This window comes from Rhincodon typus, chromosome 7 (assembly GCF_021869965.1).
Source record: "Rhincodon typus isolate 14 chromosome 7, sRhiTyp1.1, whole genome shotgun sequence".
Taxonomy (NCBI): Eukaryota; Metazoa; Chordata; class Chondrichthyes; order Orectolobiformes; family Rhincodontidae; genus Rhincodon; species Rhincodon typus.
The window spans coordinates 73,976,916-74,001,097 of record NC_063338.1 but is presented as its reverse complement, the minus strand read 5'-3'; the positions used below and the strand labels follow the sequence as shown (position 1 = coordinate 74,001,097).

Below are 24,182 nucleotides of genomic sequence, written 5' to 3'. Positions count from 1 at the left end.
AAAAAAAAAAAAAAAAAAAAAAAAAAAAAAAAAAAAAAAATATCTCATTTTTTTAATGATACGATTTGCACCGACAACAAAAGCATTTGCTAGTGAAGACTGGGAATACTCCTGTGGAGATATGGAAATCTCCATGTCCTAGCAATTATTTGCAATGCATTACTCATTGTTGTGGCATGCTCCTATTTCAGCCACTGTGCATTTCACGTTAACATGCCACATCTTCTACCTCTTGGTCCAATATTCTCCACACTATCTCCTGCAAGCACCAAAGGGGTGTCCACAGTGGCCATGGTCAAGAGGGCCACCTTGTAAGATACACCTTCCCCTAGCTCTTAGAAAGAGAGTGCGGATGCGTCAGAGGAAGCACCAGCAAGGCTGCCTCCTGCACCCTCTAGCAACTCAGAAGCTGAGATCTCGGTGGGTATTTTGGCCAGGTTAGAACCGAAAGCACTTGCTGGAGATGTCATTGCTGTATCTCTGCAGCTGGCTGAGAGAGAAACTCTCCAGATCGCTGCTAATTGGAGGACTGCAGGAAACTGAGCACTTGCTCAGTCCCAGGCAGGATACGACCCCTTGGTGTCATCAAATTGACACTTTATATAAGTGTAGAAGCAGACACAGGAGCAACAGGCCAGTTAGTCAGGGGTGCCGGACGACCCGACACAAATGCTGCAGAATTGCTCCAATGCTGTATGCACCATGCTGCTTCTGGCATGAAAGAGACTATGAACAGCTGCGATAGAGAGGCAGGTCTTACAGTCTGCACCTTACAGGCACAGGCCAGCACTCTATCACTCTAACCTTGGTGCTCAGCAATAACGGCAAGTTAATGGGCAGATGAGGGATACTGATCTCACTCCAGGCGACCCTTCCTCACAGGGCACTGCCATGAGGCAGTCAGCCAGAGATGGCACCATATACAAATACCCCAGAACTCTCCTCTCAGGCATGCCAGGCATTCCACATTTACTCTGTCAGTAGAAGTTCAAGCCAAGGAGGGGGCACTTGCTTCTGACCAAACCTCTGAAGTCTATGGGTTAGGGTAGGCTGCCTCTACCCTAGCTGCAGACTTCACTATTTTTGGATGCACATTCAATGGCATTACGTCGCTGCGTTCCCTACATCAACAGCCTGGAAGGCACTATTGATCAAAGATAGTATTATTATGAGAAATTAATATGTTAATAATATTAATGTTAATGATGATGATCTGAATAATGATACTACATTGACATCAGCAATGACGTGAACGGGACTTGAAAAAGAGAAGAATGGAAATTCTGGACTAGAGGAGCTATGAACAGTATAATAAATATTAGAATGTTAACAAAGTGATTATAAGATTCATTTGAGAGTGAGGGAAAGTTATTCTCAGATAAGGTCAGAATAGAACAGCCTCAAATAGTGTAGGACAGGAACCCAAAGCTCAAATTAACCTATGATGGATAGAATCCATGAATAGACAAAAATGTAGGCTTAAGTCTACATGAGTGGCATGATCTATGTATACAGCCACAGCAGAATAAGCTTGAAAGCAATGGTATCCATTCAAATCAATAAATACTCTGGCTATTAGAACAATTCAGATGTTAGCCATTCTGTAGTGAGTGGATCAGGTTTGTATTCCCCAAAACCTTTCCATCACCTATAAGGTACATTTGGAATGTTGTAAAACACCTTCCACCTTCCACCTTCCTGGATGTGTGGAGCTGCAAAATCACTCAGAATGTGAACATCATCCAGAACAAAACAATATGCTTTATTGACACTGTCATCTACCAGTTTAAACATCGTTCATATAGCTAATTTTGTGGCAATTAATACAAAATCAGGAGCCACTTTACGCTTCAGATTCATGGCCATATGGGTTAACTATGTTAGAAACTAAATGTTCCTGGGTCATACGGAATTTCAACTTGAGTCCCAAAATTGTAAGAATAAAAGTCAAGCACATTGCGGCATTCATTTACAACCATCCCCCAAAAGTGAAGTATGGTGTGATGGTCACAACAGACATGCTGTCTTCAAAGGAATAAAATCAATGTGGCAATGTCTGGATATTGCATTAAGTTAGTCTCCTTCCCTTCCTTTAGTGGTAGTGACACACTGCCACAAATGGAAACAGCACCAGAAACACAAAGGCAATTGTGTTGTGTCCATAAGACAAATGTCATAAAAGTTTTTTTTACATAAGTTGTCTAGGGCTTACCCATTAATGAAGCACTCACGATGCATAAACAATGCATGTAATATTAAAGGTTATAGTGCATCAGTGTATTTTAATGAAGGGCTATTGCACGTAAGAATCAAACACATTACCTTTAATAAGTCCTTTCTCTTGTAACGTTTTCAGTGAAGGTCGCCTTGATATGAATTTTTTTAGTCTGCTCTTAACTCTTTTCTTCTCAGAGGTGTCTGATGAGCTATGGTTCAGTCGTAGTACTGGGGATTAAGGAAGCAAACAGATGTCATATAATTGAAGAAACTTCTAGGAAAAGTAGCTTTACAAATTATTGCTTTATAAAGAAAAAAAAACAAATGTTTTCATGTTATCTGGAATTTCTCATGTGAGATAAAATAACTCAAATTTCCAAAGATTGGTTTCTACAATAAAAATATCCAAAATGGTAGTAGACACTGAGGAAACTTGATCCTCGTGATTCACCTTCAACAAATACATAGACTGTAGTTCATTTCTCATCCTCAAAGTTTTCCTTTTTCTGGAAGAAATGACTCTTCCAGTTTAACTCACTTCAGAAACCTGACAGAAACTTCTTTATGGGTCACCACAAATGCTGGACATCAGCAAGCCATTTGACCACAGTCAAGGCTCCCACACATCTATTTTCCAGCAGTCAAGAGCTGACACATTGGTTGTATTGCATTTCCTCCCAAAGTAAGGGTGTTATGACCAATTGAAAATCTAACTTTAATGGGAAATTAAGTGAATTTAGCCTTGCTTGTGTCACCCTTAAATTCGTAGAGTTGTTCATGGTGTCATCAACAATTTTACAGAATGCGTTGTAAAGCGAAATGTCTGGTTTTAAACTAGATTCCATTCCAGATGTAAAGCTTTTGAAATTATTAGTGATATTAACATAGCCTGGTAAGTCCATCTTTAAGCACAAAGGTACTGCCTTAAGCTGTTCTGTATCCATGTACTAATATTGTGCAATGCAATTCAAGTTATGCTTTTTAAAAACAGATGATATCTTATTTTTCTTGGCTTGTTTAAACTACAATTAACGCCTTAGCCATTAAAAAAAAATGAGAAAAATTTCAACGCAGCTTGGGTATTGCATCAGAATCCAGCGTCTTTAAAACTGAAGATAAAATTTTAGATAAACAATGACTTGACCTCAGCTGAATGAAAACCACAATGTGTTATAGCAACAAGAAGGTTACCTGTAAACTAACAGCTTCAATGAGTTCAGAAAGAGAAGACAATGCAGGCTAGTCCTTGCCACATTTGTCACTCATAGAATTAAAAGTAATGTGGTCAAGAGAGTAAATGTCTGTTTTAAATCACAAATGGAAAATTGTTTCCATCTTACATTATTTACTTATGTTATGGTAGCTGTGAAGTAGTGACATCTAGTGATGTAAAATAGCTATCACATTGATTGGTAATTGAACAGGAATAGGTCATTCAGTCCCTTTTTCTCATTTCTCCATTTAGTTATGTCAAAGTTGATCTGTACCTCAAACCCATTTACCTATTTTTGCTCTACATCACTTGCTACACTTTCCAATCAAAAACCATTGATTTCACTTGTGAATGATTCATGTAGTCCAGTCTCTTCCACTTTTAAGTGAGAGTGGCAACTTTATTACTCTTTAGTGAAGAAGTACATTTTGATTTCACTCCTAACTGGCTTGGGTTTTATTTTGAGAGTATGCCTCTTGTTCTGGATTCCCCAAACAAAATAATTTCTCCTAATCTATGCTATTAAATCTGATTATCCATTTTAGCACGTTATTTAGATGACTCTTAAACTTCTATATTCGAGAAAATAAAACCAAAATTTATATCAATGGAATCAAAATTACTTCTTTTACATCACTACCCACTTGGTGAATCTATTCTGTACCTTCTAAATAGATCCTTCCAGAGAGGCAATAATCAGAACTGAACACACTATCCAAGGCTGTATATAACTGAAGCATAATGTCCTTAGCTTCATCTTCTAGTTCCCTTAGATAAAGGACAACTTTCCAATATTGTGTGTTGATTGGTCTTTGTCTGTTTCCACTAGCTCTTAAGTGATATGCATACATGGACATTTCATTTGCTTTTCCTTGATTCCTAGTTTCTCATTATTTTAAAAATACCCCAAGTGTCTTTCTTCAAACCCAACACTTCACCACAGTGAGCTCTATTTGCTCCATTTTTGTCTACTAACACAATGTCTGTCTTTTTTATAATTTCCTCTTGTTATTTACAGTGCTTAATGTGCCTCTCGACTGCATCTCAATTTTGAAATGCAACTCTTTATTCATTCTTTAGTGGTTACCTTCAAATCTAATTAAATTATATCTGGTTAAGCAGGTATTCCCCTAATGTCACTCAGAGTAAGAGTTTTAATGCACAATTTAATGTGATATCAAATAGCTAAGATAGACAAGGATAACCAACATTCTCACATACTGTGCCCTTATTTAATTACAATTGTCCAAAAGATATTTTGTCATCAAAGTAAGAGTTTCAATACTCAATTTAATGTGACATCAAATCGCTGAGATAGATAAGGATTACCAACATTTTCACACAATCATTTAAAAGATATTTTGGCTGGTTCAAACTCAAAACTGTATCAAAGTGCATGATTTCATAGCTTGACTTGCCCTCAAATTTTTATTTTTGTGATTAAGCATAGCTAAGAATCACAGGTAACTCGAATAGTTGATTGCAATGGTGTGAATTTCTAAATAAATTATAGCAAGAAACTCAAATAACTTGTGTTGCAACCAGTTCCTGGGTGAGGTTCACAATTTCTTACAGTTTCAGATCGGATGTAATACGTGGTGAAGAAGCAAATGGCATATTGACCTTCACAGTGAGAGGATTCAAGTACAGGGTCAGGGATGTCTTGCTGCAATTGTACAGGGCCTTGGAGTATTGTGTGCAGTTTTGGTCTCCTTATCTGATGAAGGATGTCTTGATTGTGAGGGAAGTGCAATGGAGTTTACCAGATTGATTCCTGGGATGGAAAGACTGATATATTAAGAGAGATTGGATTGGATAGGATTATGTTCGCTGGAGTTTTGTAGAATGAGGGGAGGATCTCATAGAAACCTATTAAATTCGAGAGGACTTGACAGGGTAATTGCAGAAATGATGTTCCTGATGACTGTGGAGACCAGAACCAAGGGTCACAGTCTGAGGAATCCATTTAGGACTGAGAAGGGGAGAAACATTTTCGCTCAGACAATAGTGAGCGTGTGGAATTCTTTGCCACAAAAAGTGGTGGAAGCTAAAATATTGAATGTTTTCGAGAATGAGTTAGATACGGTTTTTAGGATTAAAAGGATCAAAGAGTATGAGGAGAAAATGGGAACAGGTTACGATTTTGGATGATCAGCCTTGATCAAACTGAATAATGGGACAGGTTCAAAGGGCCAAATGGCCCACTCCTGTTCTTATTTTCTTTGTTTCCATGTTTCTATACCTAAAATTGTCAAACTCACAGGTGAGGACAGTTGAACCAGTTCCCCTTCTTTATTCCTTGCTCTCCTCAGTTGATCGCAACAAAGTTCATTTAAAAAACATCCCATTCCCTTGTGATCTCAAGCAATGACCATCCCCTACTACATCAGACCACCAAGATACTCAAAACGAGGTTTGCAATAATTTTTTAACACCCAGTTTTGTTTATGCCTGGTTAAAAGAAAACAAAGTTGTCTGCAGGAGATGGTTTCCTGCTGCAAGGCACTCATGACCTCTTTCCTTTTAGTCTTTCTGTTTGAGGCTTACCTGACTCAGTACAGATGGAACACTCCTTGGGACAACAAAGGAATCTGCCAGGTAGTCACTTAATTTATATCCACTACCATCTTTTCATGATGTGCAGTCCTCTTTTAAAAAGTGCAGTTTAGAATTAGAAGTTTGATATGTTCACAAGTAGCTTCGACATCTGATTTGTTATCATTGTGTTGTTGCTTTTCGTAAGCCTCAATTGAAGGAGAAGTTTCAAAAACAATGAACACCAAAGACCGTTATGTTTATGTATTAAATGTGGAAACTGCTCATTTGAAATCTATGAATAATGTGACACAATCTTCCTTTAAGAATGGGAGCAGTACAATTTTGAATTATTAATTAATTTTTAAAGTTGCGTGTCAATTACAAAAATTATGTAATCTTGTAATTTTTTTACCACCTTCTTTTAATACCAGATTTAACTCTCTTTCAGTCTCCTTTTGATTCATTTGCAAGTATCACATATTACAGCTTCTTTCAGGAAGGAAGGTTTTACCATCAAGGTGTGGTTCATTAAAAATATTCTGTGGTTCTGTCAAAAATTGTTTTGCCAGTAATTTTCTCTGAATTACTCCACACACAAAAATAAAATTCTGAAGAATATGGACTGGCCACACCTTGTGAAATATTTGAAATGATAAGTGGCTTTGTAAACACTGCTGTCAAATGGATGAATACTTTCAAAATTGGAATCTTGCTACTTTTGCTGTACTGATTTAATTTCTTGTTTCATAGAGATGAAAGTGGCAGCTAGCTTCTGGACTCCAAATGATCGCATGTTGTTCTTATACCATATGATCATAGTGAAAACATCTTTCAGAAATATGGTGCTATGCATGTGGTCTGGTAGCCATATGTAAAATTATTGGTTAAAACTTATATCATTCCTAAGGCAATAGAGGCCTCCTGCTCATTTTCCTCCACTTGGAAACCCTCCTCCTGTGTAAATGAATCTCCTCCTTTACCCTAAAGACAAGGGAGGTGGGTCCAGAAAGATGCTGCATGAAGCTTTTCTGGTCATCCTGACTTTGTTTGAGTGCATATACTGGACTATTCTTCAGACACTGCAGTGACATTTTGACAGATTTTTTTTTTATGAGGTGGGCCAATAAGGGAGAAGGAAGATTTTGCCCAGTTAAATATCATTTTTTTGTACCTGACTGAACTCAAAACATCTATTTAGGCCTGATTTGACGCCGAAGATAGGACAGTTGTATGAGAACTTAAACATGACATATTAATATAATTTGAGACAAAATGCAACTTTATTATCCTACCATTATAAAATGTATGAAGTTTAATAAAAACCTCTTGGAAAAAACAACTGCGGTCAGACTATCTGGAGCCCTTCTACTTATATGCATATTCAAATTCAAATGACTATTGCGGCATTGACAATCAGCCTTACTTTCTAACAGTAGAAGAATTATACTTCTAACAGCACAAGAATGGCCCACAATAAATACCAAAAATTGATTACGAGCCAGCGTGCATTGTAGACACAAACTGATATCATGTCACATGACTGTCGTCGAGGTCAAACAAACCATTTCATGCTGCTACTTTACGGCAGTGCATGAGTGGTGTTTTTTTTAATTAAACAGAATGCTGCTGTTAGTCCAAATGGACACTGTGACTGCCATACAATTGAATAATGTTGTGAGTGAATTACAGTGTTAAATGCAATGTCAGATATGTTGATTGTATGTTGCAATGATTGGCTGTTTGAAAAAACAAGATATTCCTCCAGACCTCACTCAATCCAACAGCACTTGCAAAACCCAAAACAAAATGTCTATTGTTAGATGTTATTAAGTATCTGAAGACCAACAAATAGATGCCCTTGTGGAGGACAATCATACTTGACCCAAGTGATTGTCAATTATTATTATTAAGCAATACTTACTGAACAATCACAAGTGTGCCGCCAGCCATATTAACAACCAATTCAAGATAATCAGTCAAGCTCATACAGTGACTCACTTTGGGGACATGAGGGTGTAAAGTGGTATTATCACTGAATAAGTAAAACAGAAATACTGGTAATACTCTGGGGCCCCACGTTCAAATCCCAACACAGCAAATAGTTGAATTAGATACTGAAGAAGTCCATGTCCAAATGTAGGAAGACCAGGCCAACATCCAGGCTTGGGCTGACATGTGGCAATTAACATTCATTTCACAGAACTACCAGGCAACGAACATCTCCAACAAGAGAGAATCTCACCCTTTGGCCCTTGACAGTCAGGGCATTGCCATCACTGAAACTCCCACTATCAACATCATGGAGCTAAATATTGACCTGAAACTGAACTGGACGATCTATAAAAATATTACAGTTGCAAAAGCAAGTCAGGCAAAGTGACTAATTTACTTCCCAGCTCCCCAGTGTCTGCCCACCGTCTAAAAAGCACAAGTCAGGAATGAAATGGAATACTCCTTACACTCCTGGTTAAGTGCAGCTCTATCTCTGGTAAAGAAGTTTGGCACCATCAGGGACATTGCCTGCATCAGATCAACTGTGGAAAGACGTGATCCATCAAAGAGTAAAAGGAAGGTAAGGCAGGAACATAGTAATGTGGAAAATGAGGGTCATGGAATGGTAGCACAGGAAAAGGGAAAGACAGAATAAAATGTAAGAATATATGAACAGTTAAGACTAAATGTTACAGACATGAAAACACAAAACTCAAGGTTCTGTATCTGAATTGTGTAGTAATCTTAGTGAAATAAACAAATTGATAGTATTTACTTAGTTAAATGTGTATTATCCGATAGACATGACAGAGACATAGCTCTAGGATGTCAAGAGATTTACATTGATGCGTCAGAAATCTGAATTATGAAGGGGATTTTAACTCCAAAACGTGATTTTAAAAGGGGACTGCTACACCTACAAAATAACTGCAGGTGTAATTTCAGTGGCGGCTGTCAAAAAAATTGTGTAAGATTGCTGGAATGTAACACGTAAATATAGTAATGAACTTAACTAGAGAGACAGAGAGAGTGAGAGTGAGAGTCACCATTTGCAGACTTTTTAAAATATGGTTTCCCCTTCCAGGAATGTGTTTAAAAGGGAGATTTATCACTAGTCTGTGTGTTTATTAGGCTGCTATGGAGTGAAGTGTATCTTTTCTACTGCAGAAATCACAAGTTAAGAATAGCTGGTAAGTGCCCTGGCACCACAGGTAAAGAAAGAAATTATTTCCCATTCTGAATGCTCCAAATCAGTTAAAACCAGGACATATGAAATTCAATCAAACTACAAAATCAAAAAATTCAAAATATTGTTGGTTCAACTCTCAATATCAATGTTACTGGTGTATGCTAAAAATGGTCACAACAACTTCTTATTTGTTCTTCATGTACAATTCAGATATTTTATTTTTTGCTGTTTTTTTAAAAATAACTTTTATCTTTTGGCTCTTATTTCTAATCTATGTGAATTCATGTTCTGTTAGTATTTCTTTAGATGAGTTAATAAACTTATGCTTTTCAGTAATTCAACAAAGTCTGACTCAATAGGCTCCATTTTAAAGGATGTGTTCATTTTGTCTCAGAAAAAGGTATCCAGAGAAGGGATCTTATTAAAACTAACCTAATTGCAATCAGCTGAGGGAGTAAGTGAATAAAAAAAAGGGGGAGGAAATTCATTCTCTCTCACCTGGGAGCTTAATAGTTAGGGGTATCCTGTCTGGAACTGTAATGATTTATTAAAATGTATGGTATTTGTATATTTGATCTCATAAGTACAATGTGAAATTTTCACAACATGTTGCTCTTTTCAGTAATATTCAAGTTCTGTAGAACAAATAATAATTCTGATACTTTGTTGTCCTATGTGGGAGGATATTATAACTATTTGAATTATATGTACTAGTATTAAATGTAATGTTTTTGTTATAATCTTGCATTTATTAGTTTATTTTTCGAGTCATGCAACATTGGACAGAAACATCCAAAATAGGTACGCACACCGATAATTATTTCTGTTCAGAACCAATGAAAGCTGATTAAATAATTGGATTGCAATTAGTTCGTGATGCACTTAAAACAACAATCATGTTATCACAATATAAATAACAGGGCAATCAAAATGATCCAACATATCATCAGCTAAAGGAAAAAAAAAATTATGATTGTTCATTTACACAATTTCCTAAGCAATTACTTCCAATGTATTATGAGCAACAAAAAGGAGTTTGAAGAAGTATCTATTAACCATCCTCAGTAATGGGTACAAGTTCTATTGACAGTGGATGTCACAGGAAAGTGCTATTGATTGCTGGTCTTCATGAGTATGACAAAATCTATTAATCTGAAGAGTTTGTCTGCGTTGACAAGGCAAGCTGACTAAATGTTGTAATGACTGAGCTTGGTAAAAGGTAAGAACACTTCACATACCTCAGTTAAAGAGAACAAAATCCTCCACATTTGATGCAGACACAGTTACTAATGCTATTGCAAGCCTGTTTGAGCAAAGTCCAAAGGATTTTCATAGACTGCACAATAATTTATGACAAAGGCAATGCTGAACTTTCTACTGCAGCACAGCAAAGATAATCTACTTTCCGTCATTTAACATTTTCTGCTGCTTCTCAAGACTATACTTTTTTTTTAAAGAAGAATTAAAGCCAGATGAAAAAATAAGTAATATATAATTTTATTTGTACAAGCAAGAAACATGCTTACTGTCATATAAACAAGGTGGAGATGAATATTTCCCAAAGAATGTATTATTGAAAGGCTCTATTGCATTCACAGTTTTCCCAGAAAAAAATAAATCTAACAGAAACTTATAGGATAAACTGAAGGGGTGGTTAAACTTCTGGTTCATAACTGGCTTTGTTCATGTTCCTACTGTGTAGATAACAGATATGAGAAAGTCCATTCTCTCTTCGATAAATCACATTATTTAAAGTTAGGAGGTCAGAGGAAAATGATATCTGAATTTTGTAATGTTGTACCAAGTGATAACAGCTTCTGATGAAAACATCTGTACATGCTAAATTTCCGGATGAGCACTTGAAATAAACTACCAAATGCCAATCATGCTACCTTTCTGCACAGTAGACTGAAAGGAGATTAATCAAACTGAAAGCAACATTATCTCTGTTTATTTGTGTAATCTGTCTAGACTCTTCCACGATTATTCAAAAATGTCACTGAACAAGAGGATATCCCTTGAATATCTGCCTTTTTCAGAGCACATTATTTGTAGCCAGTGAAAAAGTTCAGCTTTGGTAAAACACTGCAAATGTTGCAATAGCTAAAATTCACCCCGCATGTGTACCAAAATGGCAATATTTGTCATCCATGCAATTTATTACTTATTTATTAACACCAATAATTAAATAGAAAGTTTATTATTTTGACTGTGAAATTTGTAATTAATTAAACTTTGTTTACTTTGTCATTTAATTATTTTGTTCCTATGACCAGGATCTAATGGCACAGTTATGAATTTAAGCTAAAATTTTGTTTGAGCAATTGGTTTGAAAGAAAATATCCGTTGCAGAACAGCAAAAATCTGTGTTTTATACGTCAACAGGTTTTGATAGTATTGAGCATTTCAAGTTCATGAAACTCTACAATGATGTGAAGTACCTTTAAGATATGTTCTCTTAACTATCCCCAAAATGGAAGAATTAAAGAAGTAAAAATTTGTAATGGTAAAGCATCTTTCCCAACTTCAGGATATTCTAAATATTTTGCAGCCAATAAAATGCTTTTTTTTAAGTGTGCAGTTACCATTGTAAATGTGATGAAATGTGGCAAACAAATTGTGCATGACAGTACTGAATTGAAGAATTTATTGTCTCTTGTATTTTACAGTGACTAATGCAGTAAAACACAAAAGCTTCAATGCTGTCACAATCCACCACCATTTTGAATATTTAAGAATAAAAAGAATAAAAAGTTATAATTGAAAGAGAGTCTATCTTCATTCTGCTACCTCCGCCATGGATCCTGAGCTCTGATCCAAGTCACCACTGGCACCTGTGCTGCCACCCCTCCTTCACTGCCTCGCTGCCACCTGCACTGGACTCACCAAAGTAGGAGTCGCCAAACTTCAGGCACCATCTCTTCACCTCTGGGCCCACCTCGCTGACACTGCCGCCAATGCCGGGTCCCGTGATGAACCCACACTCGCTCGCAAACAGGAGTCTCCAGTTCTGCTGCCGTCTCTACCTCGCTGATAGCGAGGAATCCCCAGCTCAGGGCCTACCACAGCCAGGAGCTGCCATCACCACCTCATCGATAACCAGGAATCCCTGCTCTGCTGCCAGCTCAATAATGCCAGGAGTCCCTGCTCCAGGCGTACCACACTACCACCGCTGCCTCACCAACATCAGAGTCCTCACTCTGGGCCTACTGCAACCAGGATTCCCTGGCTTCTCTGCCAGGCCAGGACATTGTCATCATCTTGTCAAGAGTCCTGCTCCTGCCGCCCTCCCCCAAGATGTCACCTTCTCCGACAGGAAGATGAAAAATGGAAGAAGAAAGAAAGAAGATGCAAAGTGTAAGGAAGAAGAAAGGAAGTAGATGGTCTGGAGTGGACAGGAGACCAAATGCTGCCTACCTTGTCAATGCCACCATCTTATTCAGGATCACAGCAGCAATGATACAGATGTCCAGATAAGGATGCTGTTTGTAGATAAATGTGGCGGAAAGTACTTGTTGGCAAAATGTACTCTAGTATGCTTATGTCCAACTTTGACTGCAGATGAGCCCTCAGTTCAATGTCTCATTTAAAAGACAGAACCTCCATAAGTGCAAAGTTTCTGCAGTTCAGTGCTAATGTGTCAAATCTGTAATACTGGGGCTTGAACCTGCAACTTTCTAACATTGAGGTGCGTTTACAATCAAATAAGCATAAATGAGTTAAACCATAGATTGGGAAGCTGATGGGTTTGGAAACAATAGTCTGCTGAGTTAGGTTAAAATTACTCTAAATTTATGCACATTTGGAAGAAAATGGACTAGTTAGTGACAGGCAGCCTGGTTTCGTACAGGGAAGATCATGTCTCACCAGCTGATCGAATTTTTTGAAGAGGTGGCAAAGATAATTGACGAGGGAAGAAATGTGGATGTAGTTTATATGGACTTCAGAAAGGCATTTGATAAAGTCCCACGTGGCAGATTGGTACAAAAACTAAAAACACATGGGATTCTGGTGGGCTGGCTAAATGAATACAAAACTGGCTTGATCATAAAAGACAAAGGGTCATGGTGGAAGCATGTTTTTCAGAACTGAACCCAGTAATTAGTGGTGTTGCACAGGGATCAGTCTTAGGTCCTCTGTTGTTTGTAGTATATATAAATGATCTGAAGGAAAATGTGGGTGATCTGATCAGTAAGTTTGCAGATAACACGAAGATTGGTGGAGTTGCTGATAATGCTGACGACTGTGAAAGGATAAAACAGCATACAGATAGATTGGTGACTTGAGCACAGAAAAGGCCGATGGAGTTTAATTCAGACAAATGAGAGGTGATGTGTTTTAGAAATCAAATTTAGGTGTGAATTAAAAACCGAAAGAACTGTGGATGCTGTAAATCAAGAACAAAAACAAAGTTGCTGGAAAAGCTCAGCAGGTCTGGCAGCATCTCTGAAGTAAGAAACAGAGTTAACGTTTCAGGTCCAGTTCTGAGGAAGGGTTACCAGACCCGAAACGTTAACTCTGTTTCTTCATTCACAGATGCTGCCAGACCTGCTGAGCTTTTCCAGCGACTTTGTTTTTGTTCTGTGTTAGGTGTGAATTATACTGTTAATGGCAGAACCCTTAGGAACATTAACATTCCGACGGATCTGGGCATGCAGCTGTACAGTTTCCTTAAAATGTGGCAACACAGTGGGCAAGGTGATTAAGAAAGCAAATAGCATGCTTGCCTTCATCAGCCGAGGTGTGGAGTACAAGAGTCGACAAAACATTTGGCAGCCATACCCTTGTTATGCTGCATTTGGAGTATTGTGTGCCGTTTTGGTCGCCACATTACCAGGAGGAAGTGGAAGCTTTGGAGAGAATGCAAAGAAGGTTCACCAGGATGTGCCCCGTTCTTGAGAGCATTAGTTATGAGGAAAGGTTAAAAAGACTAGGCTTGTTTTCGCTGGAAAGACGGCGACTGAGAGGAGACCTGATAGAGGCCTACAAAATTCTGAGAGGCATAGATAGGGTGGATAGTCAGACGCTTTTTCCCAGGGTTAAAGTTTCAATTACAAGGGGGCGCAGGTTCAAGGTGAGAGGGCAAAAGTTTAAAGGAGATGTGCGAAGAAAGTTTTTCATGCAGAGAGTCGTAGGTGCCTGGATTGCCCTGTCAGAGGAGGTGGTGGAAGCAGGCAATGACATTTAAGAGGCATCTGGATGCTTACATGAATAGGGAGGGAATAGAGGGATATGGACCGAGTAAGGGCAGACGGCTTTTTTTTTCAGTTAAGACATGGCATGATGATTGGCGCAGGCTTGGAGGGCTGAAGGGCCTGATCCTGTGCTGTACTTCTCTTTGTTTGTTCTTTTGTTTGTGTATTTACTAATGACAAATAAACAGATCAAATGGAACTGAGATATAAGACATAATACTATGAAATAAAAGACCAAAATTAGGCCATTTAGCCCATTGAGTCTTCTCTTGCCATCTCCCAATCCCTGACTTAAATAATTCATGTGGCTATATAACATTGCCAAACGTGTTTATCTTCATAATATTCTACAAATTCAGCTGTTGCTTTGTGGTTTATATAAACAGATGACTGTGTTTTTTATTTGTGAGTCACCACCAGGGCCTCAAGCAAGAGTTGACTCTGCTCCTGCCAGCAGCTGGACCCAGGGGCAGCATGTAATTAGGTGTGGCCAATTCACAGATTATTATTATCCAATTAAGAGTACAGCCCAGCCTTGAAGGATTATCAACCCAATTAGAGGGCCAGCATTTCCACAGCCTCAACATCATTAACAGAGCATTAGCCAGGATGAGGCTGCAATACCAGGGAGAGTATGCTGGAGAGGTACTCTCCAGCACATGGAAGCTTCTTGAGGAAGTCTTGGCCAATCAGGCAGGGGTGAGTGGTATGTTAGATAGTAGACTATAATGGAGCAGAACCTGGAGTGTTGGAGTGCCAGTACAGCCATTGTCTTCTCCATGGGACATAGAATACAGATAAAGGAGTGCTCTATGATCCCTCATCTCAAGTCCTCTGAAAGGCTGCCAGGGCTTATCTGGTGGTCTCCTAAAGCAGCATTGTGCCTGCTGAACATGGGCAATGCCCACAGGGACATTGAGTGGAAAATAATTGGGCCATTAAATGATCCAGTTGTCTATCTGGAGGGTGGCTATGCCAATAAGAGTCCAGGTACAGACAATTCACCACGGCAGTAGCAAGACAATGAGGTTCCTCCCAATGCCTTTCATTTTTTATCATCCCTTCCACATTCTATCCTCAGTCCAGTGGGCTATTACAATTCAGCCCTAATTGTCAATCCATTTGGGAGAATGCAGGAGGTGCAACAAAAAATGAACACTAGGCAGTTTTCTGAAAAAAAACTTCATCAAACTGTAATGTCCCTCATTACTTGATTTTTCCCAAACATGCTGATGCATTTTGTCCTTGTGCAGTAAGCTTTCATAATTAATTAAATTGCCTAATCTACATATCTATCATAAATCTGGATGGAGATCCAAATGAAGTCCAGCATAAAACATTATAAAATAATATTTCCATTGCAAAAAACAATTTTAAAAATTGACAGCGTATCAATGAAGGCCATTTTTGTTTATGTTATGAAGCTGTTGCCCCTCCTCTTGGTTTTGAAATAAAGCTAAAATAGGGACAAAAATTTATTGAAGTAGAGTATTCATAATTTTATAATTATTGATAACATTTCATGAAGAGAAGCTTTGACTGCAGCAGTGACATTTATTTAATTATGGCATCCAAACTGATCAGATATTGATATCAATAAAAACACTTTTAACTCCCACTCTTTCTCACTTTGAGTGAAAGCTTTTACCACAGAACTAACGACATGGCTGAGAAATAGTAAAGGAGCATATTTACTTGTCTTAAAATAATATTTGTATAATTTAATACATCAATTATTTTTATCATTCCTATGAATACAAACGATTAAATTTCTGACAAAGGGTCACTGGACTTGAAAGGTTCATTCTATTTTTGTCTCCACGGATGTTGCTAGACCTGCTGAGTTTCTCCAGCACTTTCTGTTTTTGCTATGAAATTCATAATCTGGTTGTCCAATAATAGTGACTGCTTGACTTCACTTGCTCATATATAACTATAACTTAACTGAAGTAAAATAGACATAAATCTGGCATGGTAACAACAAAGCGCTATTTTCATGTTGTAGACTTAAAAAAAAAAGTTGACAGTGTCATTGTGTGTGTGAATGTGTGTGTGTGTGTTGTGAAGATCTTTAACTTTGAAGCAGTGCAGTAAGGAAAGAGCCGTGTATTTTCAGAAAGGGTCAAACGTGAACCAAGGTGTTATTGCTTTGTCAATTTTAGATGAACTCAGGAAAGCTACATCATCAGGACTGTCACGATCTAATGAAAAGGGGCGCTTGTAGAAGAATGCCTTGCAGATGGTGATCCTGATCTGCCCTGTGTGGTTAAAGAAAAGAATATTCTGGAATGATACAGCTATTTAGTGCACATTTGTATGGGAAGAGGTGTAAGTGCTCGTGATCATGATATTTGTGTCTTTGTTATATCAACCATTTAAAGAGAAGTATACCTTTTTGTTTGAAGCATCAAACATTTATTATGTAATTTGTATTTATTCTATTCCATGTTGAAGTAAAAGCTACAAAATATGGAAACTTGTTGGCATTTTCTTCATTTCAGTTTCCTTCTGTAAATTTGATAATTTTGGTCTACAATTTCTCCATGGAGATCATTACAGTGTATTAAGTGGATCTGCAGTTAAGTCTTGTTCATTATATGTTCTTAAATACTTGACTAATAATTGCTAAATTTTCATATTATTTCCCACACATCATTGTTAAATAATTTTGTAATAAATCCTGGAATGATCTAAACATTGATAGACCTCTCTGTAGTGTATTTGTCAGTCTGCCACATGTATGAACAACGTCATTAACATTTATCAGGCATGAGCCCTGAAAGACACACAAAAACAAGGCACTGAAGTTTTGTTTTCTTATAGCTGCTTTAGTTTGATTGTTCATTGATCGTATCTACTGAATAGCAAAGTCATAAATGCTTGAAAGCCTCTGGTTTGATCCACATTTTGTTGACTTAGCATTTCAATGGCCATGGAAAGAGAAGTGTCACAGTTATTGTTTCAGTTGGAGATGAGGAAAATCAGTCAACATTTAGTCTTAATCAGAGCACTTGGAGATGTTGAATAAGGAGAGAAAAAGTATTTTATTCTGTGGATTGATGCCACACTGTGAGTTTGGGTTCAAGACAGACTCGTTCAGGGTGAGGCAAATTTAAGGGCTGTCAACAGACATACATTTCTAAATGAACCTGGGTGACATGGTGGTTTGACGGTTAGCACTGTTGCCTCACAGCACCAGGGACTTGGGCTTGATTCCACCCTCAGGTGACTGTTTATGTGAAGTTTGAACATTCTTCCCATGCCTGCAAGGGTTTCCTCCAGGTGCTCCAGTTTCTTTCCACATCCAAAGAAGTGCAGGTTAAGTGGATTGGCCATGCTCAAATTGCTCAAAGTGCCCAGGGACGAGCTGGCTAGGTGGGTTAGCCATAGGAAATGCAGAATTACACAGATCAGGTAGGGGGGTGTGTCTGGGTGTCTTTGGAGTGTTGGTATGGGCTGAATAGTCTGCTTGCTCATTGTAGAAATTCTATGAGAAGTATTTATTATACCTTAAATGCTGCTATATATACATACACCATGCTTGATTTATGGTTACATCAGGTAAGAATCAATCTACCTTCTTAGAATATTCACATTGATGTGCTCTCAAGATTTTGTCTCATTCTGGAGTGTTCTAACTTCACCTACAATGAAATATTTTATGTTCATTGAGTAGCTCCATGACATTATCACCAGGTTGCTCCAGCGTACGGAAGCCCTTACACAACAGCTAAGAGGAGAAAAAAACGGCAACGTAGGCAGTTAGCCTGGCATCAAGAGTAGGGAAGTACTAAATTTTTTTTTGATAAGAATATTGCAAAAAATTACTTGAAAAATAGTAACATGATTGGTCACGGACAATAGGATTTACGAAAGAACAATCATTTCTGACAAATTATAGATTTTCTGAGGTAAGTAGTAGGATTGATATGCGGGAACCAGCAGATACAATATATTTAGATTTTTAAAAAATCAATAAAGTGTCATTAATGAAGTAGGGATCATTTGATTTTGTTCAATATATCAACATAGAGAAAGAATTGGTTAATAGGCAACATACAGGGTATAGTAATAAACAGATCATTTTTGGGTTTGCAGGCTGCACCTGGTTGAATATCGTATGGATCGGTGTTTAGGACTCAGCTACTTAAAATCCATATCAATGTCTTACATATCATTACATGATATGCTCAAATTTGCTAAAAATCCAAAGTTAAGTGGTTAAGAAAAGAGACCACAAAGGGTTGTAGTTAAGTGGGAAGAAACAGCATGGCAGATAGAATACAATGCAGAGGGATGTGAGGTTATCCATTTTGGTATGAATAATAGAAAAAAACAAAATATTTTTAGAAGCTCAATCGTAATCGATTGACCTGGGTGTTCTTGTACACAAATCACTAAAAGTTAACCTGCAGGTACAGTAAGCAATTAGGAAAAGAAGTAATTAGAGTACATAAGAAGTCCCTCACAGAAATTATATAAGGCCTTGGTCAAACCACACCTGGAGTGCTGTACATGGTTTTGGTCTCCTTTGATAAAAGGCATATTATTTGTCCCAAAAGAGGTGCAATGAAGTTTGACTAGACTGAATCCTGGGATAAGGGGATTTCTCTTTGAGGAAATATTAATAGACAAGGTCAAATTCCAGAAAATTTAAATAACTGAGATGAGCTCATCATTACACATAAAGTTCTGAAAGGGATTGACAGAATAGATGCTGGGGAATGACTCTTTTGTCTGGGGAGCCCAGAACAAGGCTCACATTCTCATGATAATGGATTAACCTCACAGGACTTGTGAAATGTGTTCTCTCAAAAAGTTAAGAATTTTTGAAATTCTTTTCACCAGGGGTCTGATGATAATCAGTGATAGAGTATATTCAGGCTACAGTGTTTTGGATGTTAAGGGAGTCAAGGGATATGGAAATAGTGTGGGGAGGTAGATAAGAGAGGCAAGATCAGTCATGAAAAGACTAAGTGGCAGAACTGACTCGAAAGGCCAAATGGTCTTTTCTTGCTCTAATTCTTGTTCCTGTGACAATCAGATTTTGCTATGTAATGCATGAAATACAATAGTTCACTGATTCTACCAAGGATTACAGTTCAATAATGGTCGCTAGTATGGCACACTATGGGTATAGCATCTGTTAAATTATATCTTATTAACCCCATGCATTCATGAATAGGAAGAAGGAAATTGGTAAAAATGAAATGCAATAAAATTCTTACAATGTTCTAAATGAACCTGGGTGGCATGGTGGTTCAGTGGTTAGCACTGTTGCCTCACACCACCAGGGACCTGGGTTCAGTTCCACCCTCAGGTGATTATTTGTGTGGAGTTTGAACATTCTTCCCATGTCTGCAAGGGTTTCTTTCAGGTGCTCTAGTTTCCTTCCATAATCCTAAGAAGTGTGGGTTAATTGATTGCCCGTGCTAAAATACTGCAAATTTGGCTACTTGTTACTGGAACAACTGAGTTGAAGAAAGAAAAGTATGATTACTCTGATAAAGCTGTATATTCAACCAGTTAGAAAATGAATAGTGCCTAAGTTTTCAATTGCCAAGGAAATTTTCAATTTTTGAATGCAACATTGCTAATTAATTGAAGCAATAATTATTTTCCTTGCATTATAAAGCTGAATGCAATGAAAACCAAAACATGCAAAATAATATAACATTTCCAAATTCAATACCCTTCAATCATTATTGATATGAATGGTCCTTCAATTTATGAAGCAGTAACAAAGTAGTTTAGCATCATATACTGAACAAGTTAAGAAACTACAATCATTGAATGTTATTGCAAACTGAATAGATGTTTTTCTTCAAGGAGACAGTACCTTAGGCTTGAACAATGCAAGGTATAATTGCTGTTGTACCTTGTTCAGACCACTTGCAGTCAGTGGACTTTGCTCTCATTCCACAACAACACATTCAGATCTTTTATTTATTCTTTGCATTTGTCAGATCAGCACCCTGGGCTTTCTGCTTAAATTGTATCATTCACTAAAATTGCTCTCATTAGCTGACAGGAAACATGGATCAAATGAATGGAAACGGACAATGCATAATGCTTATCTAGCTTATGAAGCATGATAGTGTATTATGTTCATTCACTTGCATTTGTTGCCCATTCCCAGATGCCATTGAGGCAGTGATGGTGGGTTTTCTGGTTGAATCTCTGCAATTTGAGCTATAGGGAGAGGCGAGTAGGCTGGGGCTATTTTCCTTGGAGCATCAGAGGCTGAGGAGTAACCTTATATGGAAGTTTATAAAATCATGAGGAGCATGGATTGGGTGAATTGTCTTTACCCCTGAGTAGTGGAGTCCAAAACTAGAGGGCATAGGTTTAAGGTGAGAGGGGAAAGATTTCAAAGGGGCCTTCAGGGGCAACATTTTCAGACAAAGATTGTGGTGTGTGTGAAATAAGCTGCCAGATGAAGCGGTGGAGGCTAGTACAAATGCAACATTTAAAAGGCACCTGGATAGATATATGAATTGGAAGGATTTGGGGTGACATGGGCGAAATGCTGGCAAATGGGACTAGATTTATTTAGGATGTCTGGTCGGCATGGGCGAGTTGGACCCAAGGGTCTGTTTCCATGCTGTACATCTCTATGACTCCATGACTCTGTGTGTGCTGAAGTTGTTCCCAACTCTGCTGTTAGCTAGGGAGATCTAGGAGTTTGAGCTAAAGATGTTTAGTTTTCATGCAGCGCTTAATTTGGCGGCACATCAATCAGTAATAGGGAAGTGTCTAGCTGAAAAAAAGTGAGTTCCAATAATAAGCTATATTGGGACTTGAACAGGCAATCTTCTTGTTGAGAATAAAGCACTCAATTGCCTCAGCCATCTTACTCTTGTATGAAGTTAATTAGAAACAAAATTACTATTTTAGGCTCATATCATCACAAATCAGGAAATATTTCCCAAGGGTTCACTGACAAAATGTTTGCTTTAGTTATTAGTTAAGAATTCCCATAATTTAGGTGGATATTTCTTTTGTTTGTTCTCAGTATGTGCAAACAGCCATAGTATGGTTCCCACAATCTTGCCAGGCTTCTCAGCTCCTTAAATTAATTCCAGAAATATAAAGTGCTTTCAACTTCTAAGCCCTTCTAAATGTCCAGGCCAATGAGGAATAAATCTTTTTTCAAACGTTTTGGATGTAAAGAAAGAAGCAAAACAAAAAAGCTATTTTTCCCAGAATCACTAAATCAATGTGGTAACTAAAAATGCACAGTGAATTATAGTTCACCCAAAAATGCTCATGGTTCTTGAAGCTCTGAGCTTTGCACCATCTCCTGAACCAAATATGGTAAGTTTCCTGAGAGGCTTTTGTTGTTTATGTAATTTTTTTTGGCATCAAGTGATTGAACATTACAAACATGAGAATGCCTGAAGACAGCTTGGAATGGGCTATTTTTCCTGCTCAAAAGACAATAGTTCTCATTCCATTTCTCTCTTCACAGTAATTTTTAAGGCAATAAAAATATTTTTACTGGGATAGAAATACCTATTATTGAGTATTTCAATAATTAAAACCTTCCGTGATTAGTTAAGGCCCGATGCCACGGCAAACCATCAAACAGCCAATGTTCAGTGTGGTGAGGGAAGTGCTGGTCAACATTAAGCACAAATGTAAAGAAAGCAAGAACAGTTTCTGATGCTTTCATTTCAACCCTGGTTCCAAACAGTAGTAGCTTTTGGCATCGTATAGACCAGCAAGCAAAAGGAAAAGCAATTCATTCTACCTTGGAAGAAAACAGCAGTGTGGGAGATAAGTGGGGGCCACTGGTACTGGAGTTAATAAAACAAGAGGAGGAAATTTATCACAGGAATGCAACTGTAGCAAAGGGAGAAGGATAATGAACTGGCAAAGAGAACCCAGGAAAGGGTAAAGGCAGAAACAGTAAGCTAAAGAAATAAACTGAGGAGAAAGAGAGAACCTTTTGAAGATGAGGAACAAAATAATGATACACATGCAATGGGAAAAATAGCAGCAAGAACCCTGGGTTCTTTAGGTTACAAGGCTGGAATTTCAGACATGAGGTCTAGCCATCTGAACGGTGATGGGGCAAAAGAACAGGAGAATCCACAAGGCTTTGATGATAGTAAATGTCGGGTATGTAGGGTAGTTTGATCTTAGAATAGGATAATAGGTCGGCACAATGTCGTGGGCCGAAGGGCCTGTACTGTGCTCTACTGTTCTATGTTCTGTGTTCTATGTAAGACCTGTTTGGCTGTTCATGTGGAAATCAAAGATCCCATGAATTATTAATACTTCCTCAATCAATGCCATCAAATTTTTTTTTTATTACTTAATTGTCTCTGCAGGGATTTGGTTGCATGAAGTTAGTTGCAATAACAAAACAATCGCCATTCTTCAACAGTACTCATTGCCAGTGCTTTATTTTAGAATTTCCTGAGGATGTGAAAGATGTTCTGTACATATAAGCATATCTTTCTGACACTGGTTTAAATCCCACTAGAATGAAAATTGAATCATGTAATTCTGAATTTCCAGGTGTTTTTGATGGGGGGGTGCTCAATTGCAGAGTATTCTGAAAGTGAACACTTTTACACAATCTTCAGCTTGTGGTTTTAATCACTAGTATTCTGAAGGTGTGATGCATGGGGATTCCATAATGGTCATGGTTCTGATCTTACTCCGGTATAGAATACACCACCAGTGAAATATAAGTATGTGACAACCTCACAACAGGAAGCAGGAAACCCCTCACTGACCCTCAGACAACTTAAATATACTGTCGGGAACTGCAGTGTGAAAATGTCAGATGCAAGCCTTGCTTCTGACTCACAGTTACTGTGAGCATTTGCTGAATGACAAATTCTATCATTTCAGAGTAAATACGTCAGTGCCCACATTAAACCACAGGCAAATAGATGAGAATTCTAATTATATTATCTATGCAAGGAGAGCATCTATGTGATACATATTTGTTCCTGTATGCTGTGTAAGGAAACAAATTAATCATATTCACTTTCAAACAATTTTGAACACATTTAGCTCACTGTATCCTTTTTTCTTATCTTCCACCTCTCCAGAAGATACCAGTTGCTGGCGGGCAATGGTTGCATTGACACCATCTGATACCCTACCCTCGAGATCCACGACATATGTGTCGAAGACTGGTAATCTATTTGACCATGGGGACTTTACAGCATTCATTTATCATTCCCGTATCAAATAATCAATGGAAAATCACTGGATAATGATCAAACATAGAAATCTCTCGTGCATTTTTTCATTCTTGCCCCAGAATGCTTAGGCCAATATTCTCACTTTGGCCAACTCTATGGCAGGACCTGTTGAGTACACGATTCAATTATCTTCATGGTTTCCACTGAACAATTGAGACGTAGCATGGATTTCATTTACAAATTATTCAGATCCGGATTATTGATTCAACATTCAAAATGTTGTTTTTTTTTATTCATTCAGAGGATGAGGGTGTTGCTGTCTAGGCCAGCATTTATTGCCCATCCCTAATTTCTCAGAGGGCAGTTAAGAGTAAGCCACATTGCTGTGGGTCTGGAGTCACATGTAGGCCAAACCAGGTGAGGATGGCAGTTTCCTTCCCATTAGTGAACCAGATGGATTTTTCCAACAATCGACAATGGATTCACAGTCATCATTAGACTCTTAATCCCAGATATTTATTGAATTATAATTCTACCATCTGCCTTGGCGGGCTTTTAACCTGGGTCCCCAGAACATTATCTGTTTTTTTGGATTAACAGTCCAGTGATAATACCACTAAGCCATCATTGTGGAATTATGCTCCACTTCTTGTGAAAAATACTTTGTCCATTAC

The 24,182-nt window shown here is 37.9% G+C and overlaps 1 protein-coding gene across 1 annotated transcript in view; it reads right to left on the bottom strand.

Moving 5' to 3' along the window:
* The window catches only part of LOC109915955 (rho GTPase-activating protein 15), a 580,076-nt gene that overhangs the window by 159,947 nt on the left and 395,947 nt on the right, over positions 1–24,182 (bottom strand). The window contains exon 10 of the mRNA XM_048599243.1: positions 2,323–2,445. Within this exon, the coding sequence (XP_048455200.1) occupies positions 2,323–2,445 (123 nt within the window). The remainder of the gene's footprint in view (positions 1–2,322; positions 2,446–24,182) is intronic.